Here is a 14,123-nt window from a genome sequence, read left to right as displayed (position 1 = left end):
ATTGGCATGTAGAAGGTATTCAGCATTGGCCTTTTTACAGCATTCCACAAGAAATTGACCAGATCGTAATTTTTTAACTTCTTCCGCTGTTCCTGCAATACCCTTATGTATGGCAAAAGGGGAAAGCTTAGTGACTGGCAAATCTGATGATACAGCATCAATGACAATACATTTTGGCCAATCATCACTACTTGACATGGGAACACATCTACTTTCTGAGCTACACAAGCCTCCAGTGGTTAAACTAATATCTTCTGAAGCGATGTGATAGGTGTGGGTGAGAAACAGATCAATATTTAAGTCAGTTTTTACCATAAATTCTCTTCCTTGCCCAGTAGAGGGTGATCTGCACGAAGAATGTAAATCAACAAACACAAAAGGACTTAAATATTGAACCGTTTCTCACCCACACCTATCATATCACTTCAGAAGATATGGATTACTTTTATGTGCTGTTTATGTGCATTTTGGATCTTCAAAATTTTGGCACCCATTCACTTGCATTGTGAGGATTTACAGAGCTGAAATATTCTAAAATCTTCTTTTGTGTTCAGCAGAAGAAAGTCATACACATCAGGAATGGGATGAGGGTGAGTAAATGATGAGAATTTTCATTTTTGGGTGATTAATTGTAAATATTAAAAAAGATACAACTTTGGAAAAACTGATATATTTAAAAAAGAAACATCATATAATGACAGCTGTGACCAGCACACAAGAATGACAGATCGGGCTTTTTATAGGTTGGCTATTTTTACATCAGAGTATAATTGGGCATGCTCAGAACTGAAACTGATCCCAGCTTGCAAAGAATAGAACCATCAGATGCCAATTAGGCACATTACTTTTTGCTTAGTGGAAGGGGCCAGAAATCACCCTTTAAAAAAAAAAAAAAAAAAAGTATAGACACACCTCTTAATGAACCTTCCTAATCCTACCCTGAGAGCCAAAAAATATGGAGCATGCAAATCTATTTGAAACATACTGTATGTGGAACATGAAAACATAAAACAAAATAATGATAAATGTGTTTATTCCCAGGGAAAACCCCTAAGATAATAGTTTTGAAAGAATAAAATGAGACGACACAGAAAATAAACTTCAGTCTTTACAACCCTTCCTCCTCCAGTTTTATTGATAGTTTAAAATTACATTTCTATGTCCTAGAACTTCAATTGCATTTATCTTCCGACCTAAAAACTGAGTACAAGCAAATGATAGTTTTCTTTTAGAGTAGTCTAAGTGATGTTGTACAAAAATAACATTTTGATTTCTGTGAAAACATTCACCTTTCTTCTAACTCCAAATCTGTTTTATGAGCTTTTTTCCCCATGTTTTATTGTTATTTTATTTATGTTTTTACCTTGGGTAGAATGACCAAAACTCCATCTTGGGATCATAAACTAGGTTTTAAACATAATAGCTGCTCTGAACGATCAAACAACCAATGTTTTACAAAGGATATCATTTTCAGAACCTGTTATTACATGATGTTTCCAGAATATGCTATAAAGTTGTTTGCGTTATTTTACACATAACGGTATTTTTTTTTTCTCCACATAGCTGCAGCAGTACGCTGGTTTGGCCTGGATAGACCTGACTGACGGTTTATGTCCTGTCTGCTTTTCCAGGTCAATCACTCGTAAGCTAACTCAGTCTCATTGATGAAACAAAAAATGCAAATCATTCAGAAGCTAACGCTTCCTTGATTTGTATGTTTTCCGATCTCTCCGAGGCAACTTTCCACGAGCCTCTAGAGGCCTACTCGACACACGTTCTTCCATTCAACTCACACATCCCTGTTCACCAGTGGCATGGAAAGGGGGTTCTTTAACAAAGCATTATACATAACACCTCTACCAAACTAAACAAACATTTTTTTTGTATTAAATGCAGTAAGTGGAAAGCCTTTTTTCCACCCCTTTCCTCCTTTTTCATGTCAAGAGCTCACTGGCCTGGGAATAGCCTCTATCTGCCAACCGTTGGCCAGTGAAGAGGATTCAGAGAAAATAATACAACCATCAATCAGAAAAAGGAGGGGCGAGCAAGGAGACAGGATTAAGCGGTGGCCTCGATGGTGCATTCTTTCGCCACATGGCCAGATTTTCCGCAGTTGTAGCAGTTGACCTCGCTCGCCTTGCTGCACTGTACGGCAACATGGCCGATCTCGCCGCACCTGAGAGGAACAAGACGAACGATCAGGCACAGCGATTTTCAACATCATTCTTTATCTAATGGGACTAGATAATACAACTGTTTCCAGGAAAACTCTATCCATTTCAGTTCCAACTCTTCCCCTTGTTTACCTGTAGCACTTGACTTTCTCACAGCCTTTCTGAATGTGTCCAAAGCCACCACAGGAGTAGCACTTCTGCTCGTTGGCATGGTCACAGTCACGGGCCATGTGGCCGGCTTTGCCACAGTTGTAGCAGACCTGCTCCCTCTCCTTCTTGGGTTCCTTGCAATCCCTGGAAATGTGGCCACCCCTGCCACAGTTGTAGCATGCTGAAACACATGAACAGAACATCATTTAAGATGATGTAAGAGAAGTCAGTTAACTTTTTTAAACAAGATTTTAGGTTAAAAACTTACATGCACATAAGAGAAAGGGTATGTTTAAAGTCTTGTACCTGGTCGCCATTTATTCTAAGTTTTTCAACAAAAAAAAAAATGAATCACCTTTGTGCATTCACTAGTTCATTGTAAATGGTCCTGTTGTGTGACAAATTTACAGGTACAAATGTGTGTATTCCATGTATTCACTCAATTAATAAGGTAATCAAAGATGCATGTGTAATAATTACAGAATAATATTTAAAACATAGATGCATTATACCACGTAATGCCTCAGGACACATCTGAAAATGTGTGGGATTTCATGTCACTTATAATTAAAAAAAAAGAATTAAATTAGTGAACCAAAAAAAAAAAAACCTTTGATCTGTTTTACAGCATAAAACTAGTGGTTTTGCATAGGCCGGTCACGATAATTACGTTATCATCTTATCGTACGATATATTGACATGACCACGATAATTTTTGCTGACCTCGATATTGCCCATTGTGTTTACGTGCGTTTGTTTACATAAGAATGAATGTCACCAACATTTTAGCCAGTTGCGCTGCTTCTGTCCTCTCGTCTGCTCTCTGAGTCGGGGGCGGGGCTCAGACAGCTCCACACACACACACAGAGCAGACAGCGACAGGTGAAGATTACATGTTACTCGAGGCTACTAGATGTTTTAACAGGTGTTTTTCCCGACGACTGCATAATTCCAGCCAGAAAGTTTGGAAGAATAAGTCCAAATGGACTTGGTTTCAAAGCCGCATTCCACAGCTCCGGTGTGGGAACATTTAGGCTTTAAGCCAAATGAGAGAGGAGAGCCCATTAACGTGAATGAGCCGGTATGTCGACTTTGTTTAAAAACAGTGGCAACGAAAAGTGGCAATACAACTAACCTTAAAACATAACCATCCCATCCAGTTTTCCGAGCTGGGAACAAAAACCACAGTTGGAGACAGATAGGGGCCTTCCTGACTTGACTATTTTTTTGACATTCCAATTCCAATGTCTGAATATTCTTAAGAATTAAAACTTCAATGCTCTTCGAAAGGGTGTACTTGCATTATTATGCTATTATATTATCATTATATCAGTGGCATAAAATGGACTTAAAACGACAATAATATCGTTTATCGCAATTATTTCTGGGACAATATATCATCCAACAAAAGTAGTTATCGTGACAGGCATAGTTTTGCATGAAAGTCTATAAATTCAGTGATATTTTTTTCAACTTATGCTACTTTTGCCAGTGACTAAACTCTAAAATATAAATAAAAGGCATCTACGAATAACAAAAACACAGTCTTAAAGCGAAAAGGTGGATTACACAGCATTGACCCACTGATATGTGAAATATGTAAATTTGAAACATGTTAAAAAGGCACGTATCATTCAAAGAGCATTCAGCAGCCTCCAATAAATTTGTATGTTATATTTGTCCTTACCATCCTCAGTCCTCTCACAATCCCTCGCAACATGGCCTGGTTCTCCACAGCGATAGCAGAAAAGATCTGGAGGGAGATGAGAGAAATGTTATTCATACAAACAACCCAGCAATGTATAAATAACATTTACAAATTCATCTCAGCTCTCACCTTTTCCCCTGCCGCGGCCCTTGCCACGTCCACGCCCTGCATTTGGACAGTTCTTGATCCAGTGGCCTGTTCGGCCGCAACCAAAACACTCGTTGCTGCTCATAGCCTCTGACTGCACCCTACGACTGAAGCAGAAGAAAAATACACGTAAGCTATAGAAAACTGGCATGGAATGTGTGGGAATAACCGCCATACAAAGAGTTCTGAATGTAGCACACAGTTGTCAAACAATGTTAGATATTCAATCAACAGACACCCAGAAGGTGGTGCTCACTGAAAAAAGGGCTTTAAAAACAAATTGGCTGATTGTTATGATCTGTCAAACTCAAGTAATCTTAAAAAGCTAATAATGTCATTAAACAAATCCAGCATGCAGAAATAGATTGTCATACAATACATTCACAACAAAAGTCATGAATGAATTTTACTAAACAGCTATAGGACAAACTAGGCCTCGAGTTTGTGAACCACTTTCCCAACTATCTATCATTTGTTACAGTTCATATATAAAAGGACGTTTACCCATAAAAAAAATTGTAGTAAGACAAATGCAGTGAATATGTCTCAGAACCTGGTGAATTGCCAATCTAGGCCAAATTTTTGGCACGCGCAATACAATGTTCCCTTTAACCTGTTTTGGGCATCATAAGCCTGCTCAAGAGGTAGATTCGAATGTTTTTGATCATCATAGGCGCGTTCGTCAAAGGTTTTGGCTACTGGATGCGTTTGAACTGAATTTTTATTATCATTTAGCAGTTTAATTTGAATGTTTTCCAGAGACTATTAATATGAATGGGAGAAATTGGAATGCTCAAAGAATGGTCACCAACGACAGCAGATGTTGAAAGGAAGTCCCGCCTTCAGGTAAAGGAGCCAATCACATTTTAGATACAAACATTGCCTGTCAATCAACTCGAGAACGTGCATGCGCACTAGCTATACAAGACGGGAAATTTTAGTTTTTTAGCGTAATCTGAGGTAAAGAAGCACAATTTATGATCCCAGTAAAGTCAGATTTTACTGCTGATTTGACATATGTTATTTGATCGTAACCTTAACCCACCGTTTTGGAGATTTCGGTCTTTCCACATTCAAGTAGATTGGAGCTGCACTGACATGCCGCTTGTTTACATAGAAAAATAGCTCCCCGGGAGCGTTCCAAAGATGGCCGCCGAGTGACCTGACTTGCTAAAGACTGATGTTTTCGGACATCAGGCGCATTCGAACGTTGAACCGAAATGTATTGGGGCATCATGCGCGTTCGTGCGTGCAATTGGAATGTTTTGTGTCATTGATCAGGCGCGTTCATGCGTGCAATATAAATGTTTTGAGGCATCATAGGCGCGTGCAAACATTCAATTGGAATGTTTAGTGGCATCAGGCGCACATTCGATCCTTTGGTTTTAGGCTTCATAAGCGCATTCGAACGTTCGGGGAAAAAGAGATCATATGATGCCCAAAAATACAGTCTAGGCAGGCAGCTCACTAAGTTTTGTGACACAGCCATTATGCATCAACCCACGAAACTCTGGCGTGATCATCCACAATCATTACAGGTTGCATGTGTCTTTCAATTTGATCGAACTATTTAACAACTCTGATAAGGTAGATCAAGAATCTCTGTACATACACGTAGCGATATAAATTGTAACATGAAAACCTGATGGAGATCAGCAGCAGTCTTCAGCACAGTTTGGCCTGTCCACTCACCCGGTCCATCCATCACGCTGGTTTCCACAGACCCTCTCTCACCCTTAGGGAGCCCATCCAGTCCCACGACGACATTATATCTATCCTTCAGCTACATGCATGTGGTCGGAGATAAATTGCATTCGCTAAATTCAAACATCATCGAAATCGTTTGATGGAATCGCGTGACTTTCCCGCTAGCAGCCTGTCGCAATAGGCCAAAGTGCGCCTTCAGAAAATCTCACTTCTGTACCTTTCTGAACACATTCAACCTCAACGATTTACGTCAAAATCACATCTCTGGCATTTCAAGATAGCGGAGACACTCTCCGCCAACATGACGATGTCACCACACTATAAGCATCGTGTAAATGTCGTATTTTCTTCCTTTAAGGGAACTCACCTCGACGACGTGACTCGTTGCTGTTTATTTTCGGTTCCTCCTCTCTGCGCTGCGCCACACGCGGTTTGCGCACGGCACGCTCATGGACAACTCCTCCTGCCCCGCCCACCACGTTGTGCGCACGGCCTGCACATTCTGCAAATGTGCGTTCCATTCGGAAGTGATCGTCCCTGTGTCCTATTCCCTTACAAGTCTTTACCATCCATTGTGAAAGCTTTGGGGAGGTGAAAAAGTGGGGCTAAAAAATAACGGTCGTTTAGAATTCACTTTTTAAGTCATTTATATTGAAAATTCTATTGGAATGACCTTACAACGTGGTTATCCTGATTGTTCTCCCTTCACAGTGCCCTCCGAAGGCATCATTGATGCCGTTTGGTATGTCTGCTGAGACATTCAGTACCCGCTGTGACGCCAATGGGATACGTCAAACCCAAACATAAGCATGCATATATAAATTTTATTGTCTAATTATGGGGAAATTACCATATGCATAAGTAAAAAAGGGCCAAAGGAAAACCCAATATTTTTAAGATAGAAAAGAAACATTATATTGAGTTATTTCTTGATTTGAAAATAAAAAATTGCAAAACAAAACGCACTAGGTCTCAATGTGAAGCTTTTAAGTTATTTATGCGATCATCTCATACCTGTTTGTTTTTGCTTTTGCTTTTTTCTTTTCTTTTTCTCTTGTACTTTTAGGTAATTGACATACTTTACATAGTGAGGTGTAACTTATCATTGTCATGTAAATTATCATAACTATTTGTCAAAAAAAAAAAACCATGCATTTCATTTCCTCATCAATGATACACAGACAGACATATAGGCAGGTAGGCTGGTAGGTAGGTAGATAGATAGATAGATAGATAGATAGATAGACAGATAGATAGATAGATAGATATATTGCCTATAAATGTCAAATTATTAGTTGTTTTGGCCAACAGAAATTGTAATTAATAAATTCTATTAAATTAAAATTAATGTATATAAATACATATGGCAACCTGCTCTACCCTGAAATTTATTTAAAGAACCTTTGTGGATTCTATTGGACCCCCTCTAGATTGTATAGGCTTGGTCTTAATGACACACCCACCTGCTGGCGATACCAGTCAGAAGATGGAGATACAACCCATTTTTTTGGGGGTGTGTTAAGATCCAAGAATTTTGGTTGAAGGTTCAGAGTTTTATATGTGACATTTTGGGCACTCAAATTTCATTCTGCCCCAGACTCTGTATTTTGGGCGATGGGGCGGTCATAAATTTGGGGGATAAACACATAAAAAATTGGCAGGCAAATTATTTTAAGAGGATGTAAGTCGGATGGAGCGCCCTCATTTACGGAGTGGTGTGCAGAGATGGGGAGGGTGGCTGCTTTCGAGGAGATATCAAGCAGAAGGCTGGGGTTTTGGGACTTGTTTGATAGGAAATGGGGCAATTACTTAGTGTTTTTGGGGGACTCTCAGGGAGGGGCTGTGGAGAGAGATGTTTAGTTTTAATTATATATGATTATTATATTTTGTGTATTCTATTTGTGTTGGTTGGGGGGGGGGGGGGGGGGGTTAAATGTTGATTCAATGTATATATGTTGTGTTTTTAATTTGTTATATGTCTATGAATCAATACAAATGTTAATTGAAAAAAAGAACCTTTGTCCTGTAAACACAGTTCAACCTTTTGGATAAAACCTACCTTCATTATATAGTAGACTCTTTCCTGAATGTATGCTAATGCAGTAGTCTTTAACCCAACAGCTTTGTCAAAAAAAGATTATTGAATTTTTGTGTGAAGTGTGATATTAATGTGTATATATATATATATATATATATATATATATATATATATATATATATATATATATATATATATATATATATATATCACACCAAAAATCGATAATGTTTAGATACCACATTAGCATACATTCAGGAAAGAGTCTACTATTTAATAAAGGTAGGTTTTATCCAAAAGGTTGAACTGTGTTTACAGGCCAGGGGTTCTTTTCATACATTTCAGGTTGTAATATGTATTTAGTATATATATAAATATATATATATATATATATATATATATATATATATATATATACATATATATATATATATATATATATATACAGCGTTGGGGAGTAACGGAATACATGTTTTCCTGTATTCCACTACACTTACAATTTAAATCATTGGTAATTAGAATACTGTTATATTCAAAAAGTATTTTGATTACTGAAAAGATTACTTTGCATTTTATTGTCATTTGTTTAATTTAATATTTAGTCCTTTCAGATGGAAAACATTTATGCGTATAAATGATGCGATCCAAAGTGCATTTGAACAGTGGTGAAACGCTTTCTTATGATGTGTAACATTCATACGAGCAGACAGAGAATAAGTTTGAAGTAAGTTTGGAGCAGAAGAAATAGAAATAAACCTTGTGTAAATTGTCAGCTTTATGCTAAGCTAAAATGCTATTTCTAGCCATTCTACATGCACGTTACCAGGCACGACCATATTTTTTTATCAAGAAAATTCACGTTGGATCATAATTTCTTTTTTTTCTAGTAAGACCTTTGATATTAGGGCAAAAATCATTCTTGATAATAATTTTTGTATTGTTTTCCTGTAAAAATATCTAAAAATACTTAAAACAAGATCAATTTGATTGATCTTGTTTTAGAAACAACACTGCATAAGAGATTTAGGTTTATAGAGAATGTATTTTTAACATGTGTATTTTGTTATACTGTACTGGCAGAGTTTTTTTATAGTCAAAACAGGTGAAAAAAATCTACCAGTGCTGAAGAAGTAATCCAAAGTATTTATAATACGTTACTGACCTTGAGTAATCTAACAGAATACGTTACAAATTACATTTTACAGCATGCATTCTGTAATCTGTAATATATATATATATATATATATATATATATATATATATATATATACACTACTGGTCAAAAGTTTTGAAACACTTGACTGAAATGTTTCTCATGATCTTAAAAATCTTTTGATCTGAAGGCGTATGCTTAAATGTTTGAAATTAGTTTTGTAGACAAAAATATAATTGTGCCACCATATTAATTTATTTCATTATTAAACTAAAATTGAATAATAAAAAAAAAGTTTTTGAAATTGATGACTTGGACCAAATAATAAAGAAAAGCAGCCAATAAGTGCCCAACATAGATGGGAACTCCTTCAATACTGTTTAAAAAGCATCCCAAGGTGATACCTCAAGAAGTTGGTTGAGAAAATGTCAAGAGTACATGTCTGCAAATTCTAGGCAAAGGGTGACTACATTGAAGATACTAAAATATAACACAGTTTTGATTTATTTTGGATTGTGTTTAGTCGCAACATAATTCCCATAGTTCCATTTATGTTATTCCATAGTTTTGATGACTTTACTATTATTCTAAAATGTGAAAAAAATAAAAAATTATAATAAAGAATAAGTAAGTTTTTCAAAACTTTTGACCGGTAGTGTGTATATATATATATATATATATGTGTGTGTGTGTGTGTGTGTGTGTGTGTGTGTGTGTGTGTGTGTAATGGGTATGGGATGGGCAAGGAGGAGGCGGGAAACAGCAGAACAGTCAATGTAAACTTCAATGACAAAAACTCAACTTAAATGAACAGTTCACCCAAAAATGAAAATTTGCTTATAATTTACTCACCCTCAGGCCATCCAAGATGTATCTGAGTTTCTTTCTTCAACAAAACAGAATTTCAGATTTTTAGGATTTCATTTCAGGCCTCCTCCTTTAAACAATGCAAGTGAATGTACTCAAGCTTTTTAAGAATGTGATTATTTTTAGAAACAAAACAATACTTATATATTTTTAACTACAAATGTTCACTTCTGTACATCTCTGTGACACGCGCTCATGAGAGGGATGACGTAAGCTCGTTGGTAAGGTCACGCATCACATGGAGGAGGAGGCAAGAAGCACGTCATTGTTTACAAGAGAAACTTGCACAGACCACAGACCAAGCGCCGTTCACAAACCAAAACATTCCAAAACAATTTCAAAACAATATAAAATAAAATAAAAAATTATTTACAAATAATAATAATAATTAAAAAAAAAACATTACTGCAGTAAATAACCATCCTTTATTTCGGAGCAATGCTGTTGCGTTATCTACTTGTGCTTTTTCTTTAGCAGAAATATATAGGCTATATGACTGTCAGGAATTCAAGTCACACAAGTTGTAGTTAGTGAAACCAAGCATGAGAGCGTTTACTGAGATTCACAGGATTACACATTGAGATCAATGGTACAGGTGATATCACACAAAAGAGAAGCTTCACAAACTTATTTATGCAGGCAGTGATGAGCAAGTGAATTGAGTGCAGGTGCGGTAAATTAGAAATCGTGTGATGAGGAGCAGAGCGCTGAGGGAGGTACAGAGCCTGAGGGAGGCATGACAATGACAAAGTTTTCACACATACCTGAGTTCACTGGAAAAAGCAGCACGGGAACAGCCGACGAATTCAGATATCGACCCTTTGTTTCTTTCGATGGTCTGAAATTCTCAGGGGTAAAATGTTCACTGCACACCCTCCAATATTTGAGAGAGTGTAGGGGTGTACTGATATCCAGGTTAAGCATGATAAGCTAGAGCTTCAGTTGCTCATGATCATGTATAGGCAATCGATGAAAAGTTAATATTTTTCACAGCATGCATTTTCTTTGGGGTTTCTGAAGGTTGAAGCATCCAGGATACACACACCAAATGACCATTTTGAACAATACACTTATACAAATACAAATCTACAGCAAAGACAATTAAACTTTTGTACAGCGCTGCTCCTCTTGTAAACAATGACGCGCTTCCTGCTTCCTCCTCCACGTGACACGTGACCTTACCAAAGAGCTTACGTCATCCCTCTCATGAGCGCGCGTCACAGAGATGTATGGAAGCGAAAATTTGTAGTTAAAAAGTATAGAAGTATCATTTTGTTTCTAAAAACAATCAATAGTTTGGGTTCAGAAGAACTTTATTTGTCGACTGGAGTCGTGTGGATTATTTTGATGCACCCTAAATATGCATTTTGGACTGTTAAAAAATGGAGTACATTCACTTGCATTGTTTGAATGAGGAGGCCTGAAATGAAATCCTGAAAATCTTAAATTCTGTTTTGATGGAGAAAGAAACTCAGATACATCTTCGATGGCCTGAGGGTGAGTAAATTATCAGCAAATTTTCATTTGTGGGTGAACTATTCCTTTAAAACAACATAAAACACAAGACACACACACACAGCGGCCACATGCGACTCTCTCTCAAACTGGCGCCTCAGGCTCCCCTTTATCTCGCTCTCCCGCTGATCAGTTGACTCAGTGCCGGCCATGCACCCTCATGGCCCGGCCACACCCTCCTCCTCGTCACACTCCTCCCCCACCCAATTCAGGCCGGGACACCATCCAGACTGACCTACTCCATCTTTGAAGGGGAGACGCTGTCCTTCCGGCCGTTCTGCTAGCCGGTGGTCCACCTCGCCTCCTGGGAACCAAGGGGAGAGACGAGGGGAGGGAGAGGGGAGAGGGAAAAGGCATGTGGGAGACACACAGAGAGAGGGAGAGAGAGGAGAGAGAAAAACTTGCTCACCGGGCCCCGGACACGCCATCGTCTGGTCCTCAACCACTCATCTGCCCTCTGGTGGACGACAGCCGCTCCCCCCCGGGTGGACGGCAGCGAGTCCTCTGACCGCTGGCAGATGGAATAGCTCCTTCCCTTCCTGCCGGATGGCAGCGGTTCCTCTGAATCCCAGCGGCCGGCAGCAACTCCTCCCCTGGCGGATGGCAGCGGCGAGGACTCCACGACAGCGCATCCCTCCTCCTTCCCGAATTTCGGCACCAATATAACGAGTATGGGATGGGCAAGGAGCAGGTGGGAACCAGCAGAACAGTCAATGTAAACTTTAATGACAAAAACTCAACTGAAAACAACATAAAACATAAGACACACACACAGTGGCCACGTGTGTCTCTCTCGAACTGGCAACTCTGGCTCCCCTTTATCTCGCTCTCCCGCTGATCAGTTGACTCAGCGCCGGCCATGCACCCTCACGGCTCGGCCACACCCTCCTCCTCATCACACTCGTCACCCGCATCTCAGAATAGCATTCTGAGATGCTCTTCTTCTCACAGCAATTGTAAAGAGTGGTAATCTGAGTTACCGTAGACTACTAGTCTGGCCATTCTCTGTTGACCTCTCTCACATTTCCGTCCACAGAACTGCCGCTCACTGGATCTTTTTTGTTTTTGGCAACATTCGGAGTAAATTCTAGAGACTGTTGTGTGTGAAAATTCCAGGTGATCAGCAGTTACAGAAATACTCAATCAAGCCCATCTGGCACCAACAATCATGCCATGGTCCAAATCACTGAGATCACATTTTTCCCCCATTCTGATGATTGGTGTGAACATTAACTGAAGCTCCTGACCCCTTTATGCATGATTTTATGTACTGCACTGCTGCGACACGATCATATTGTGCTCCTTGAAACAACCACACCATCTTTTTCCAGAGCAGCCTGTATTTCTCCTGAGGTTACCTGTGGATTTTTCTTTGTATCCTGAACAATTCTTCTGGCAGTTGTGGCTGAAATCTTTCTTGGTCTACCTGACCTTGGCTTGGTATCAAGAGATCCCTGAATTTTCCACTTCTTAATAAGTGATTGAACAGTACTGACTGGCATTTTCAAGGCTTTGGATATCTTTTTATATCCTTTTCCATCTTTATAAAGTTCCATTACCTTGATATGCAGGTCTTTTGACAGTTCTTTTCTGCTCCCCATGGCTCAGTATCTAGCCTGCTCAGTGCATCCACGTGAGAGCTAACAAACTCATTGACTATATATACACAGGCACTAATTGCAATTTAAAAAGCCACAGGTGTGGAAAATTAATCTTTAATTTCCATTTAAACCTGTGTGTGTCACCTTGTGTGTCTGTAACAAGGCCAAACATTCAAGGGTATGTAAACTTTTGATCAGGGCCATTTGGGTGATTTCTGTTATCATTATGATTTAAAAAGGAGCCAAACAACTATGTGATGATAAATGGCTTCATATGTTCAATATCCTTAAATAAAAGACAGTTTTTTGCACGATCAGTCATATTTTCAAAATCAATGCCAAAATTTCACAATTTCTGCCAGGGTATGCAAACTTTTGAGCATGACTGTAGAATACGTTACTGACTTTGAGTAATTTAATGGAATACGTTACAAATGACATTTTACAGCATGCATTCTGTAATCTGTAGTGGAATACATTTCAAAAGTAACCCTCCCAACCATATATATATATATATATATATATATATATATATATATATATATATATATATATATATACACACACACACACACACACACACACACACACACACACACACACACACACACACACACACACACACACTACTGGTCAAAAGTTTCTCATGATCTTAAAAATCTTTTGATCTGAAGGCGTATGCTTAAATGTTTGAAATTAGTTTTGTAGACAAAAATATAATTGTGCCACCATATTAATTTATTTCATTATAAAACTAAAATGTAATAATAAAAAATAAGTTTTGAAATTGATGACTTAGACCAAATAATAAAGAAAAGCAGCCAATAAGTGCCCAACATAGATGGGAACTCCTTCAGTACTGTTTAAAAAGCATCCCAGGGTGATACCTCAAGAAGTTGGTTGAGAAAATGTCAAGAGTACATGTCTGCAAATTCTAAGCAAAGGGTGACTACTTTGAAGATGCTAAAATATAACACAGTTTTGATTTATTTTGGATTTTTAGTCACAACATAATTACCATAGTTCCATTTATGTTATTCCATATTTTTGATGACTTTACTGT

The 14,123-nt window shown here is 38.3% G+C and overlaps 1 protein-coding gene across 1 annotated transcript; it reads right to left on the bottom strand.

Moving 5' to 3' along the window:
* Positions 1-1,923: 1,923 nt before the first annotated feature.
* On the bottom strand, positions 1,924-6,383 carry LOC127427739 (CCHC-type zinc finger nucleic acid binding protein-like). The gene is made up of 5 exons (XM_051675529.1): positions 6,254-6,383; positions 4,162-4,286; positions 4,012-4,077; positions 2,307-2,505; positions 1,924-2,176 (listed from the first exon to the last, which is right to left on the bottom strand). The coding sequence occupies exons 2-5, from the start codon at positions 4,262-4,264 to the stop codon at positions 2,059-2,061; spliced, it is 486 nt and encodes a 161-aa protein (XP_051531489.1). The 5' UTR covers positions 4,265-4,286; positions 6,254-6,383; the 3' UTR covers positions 1,924-2,058.
* Positions 6,384-14,123: the final 7,740 nt, after the last annotated feature.

The sequence above is a fragment of the Myxocyprinus asiaticus genome, chromosome 37 (genome assembly GCF_019703515.2).
Source record: "Myxocyprinus asiaticus isolate MX2 ecotype Aquarium Trade chromosome 37, UBuf_Myxa_2, whole genome shotgun sequence".
NCBI lineage: Eukaryota > Metazoa > Chordata > Actinopteri > Cypriniformes > Catostomidae > Myxocyprinus > Myxocyprinus asiaticus.
This window is presented reverse-complemented; position numbering and strand designations above follow the sequence as displayed.

What these genes read in the sequence shown, in the direction of transcription:
- LOC127427739 (XM_051675529.1), bottom strand. Translation starts at nt 4,264, where the DNA reads ATGAGCAGCAACGAGTGTTTTGGTTGCGGCCGAACAGGCCACTGGATC. An exon ending in TTGTGAGAGGACTGAGGATG is followed by an intron (nt 2,506 to 4,011) that starts GTAAGGACAAAT and finishes CATGTGTTTCAG; the next exon opens with CATGCTACAACTGTGGCAGG. An exon ending in GAGAAAGTCAAGTGCTACAG is followed by an intron (nt 2,177 to 2,306) that starts GTAAACAAGGGG and finishes TGTTCCTCTCAG; the next exon opens with GTGCGGCGAGATCGGCCATG.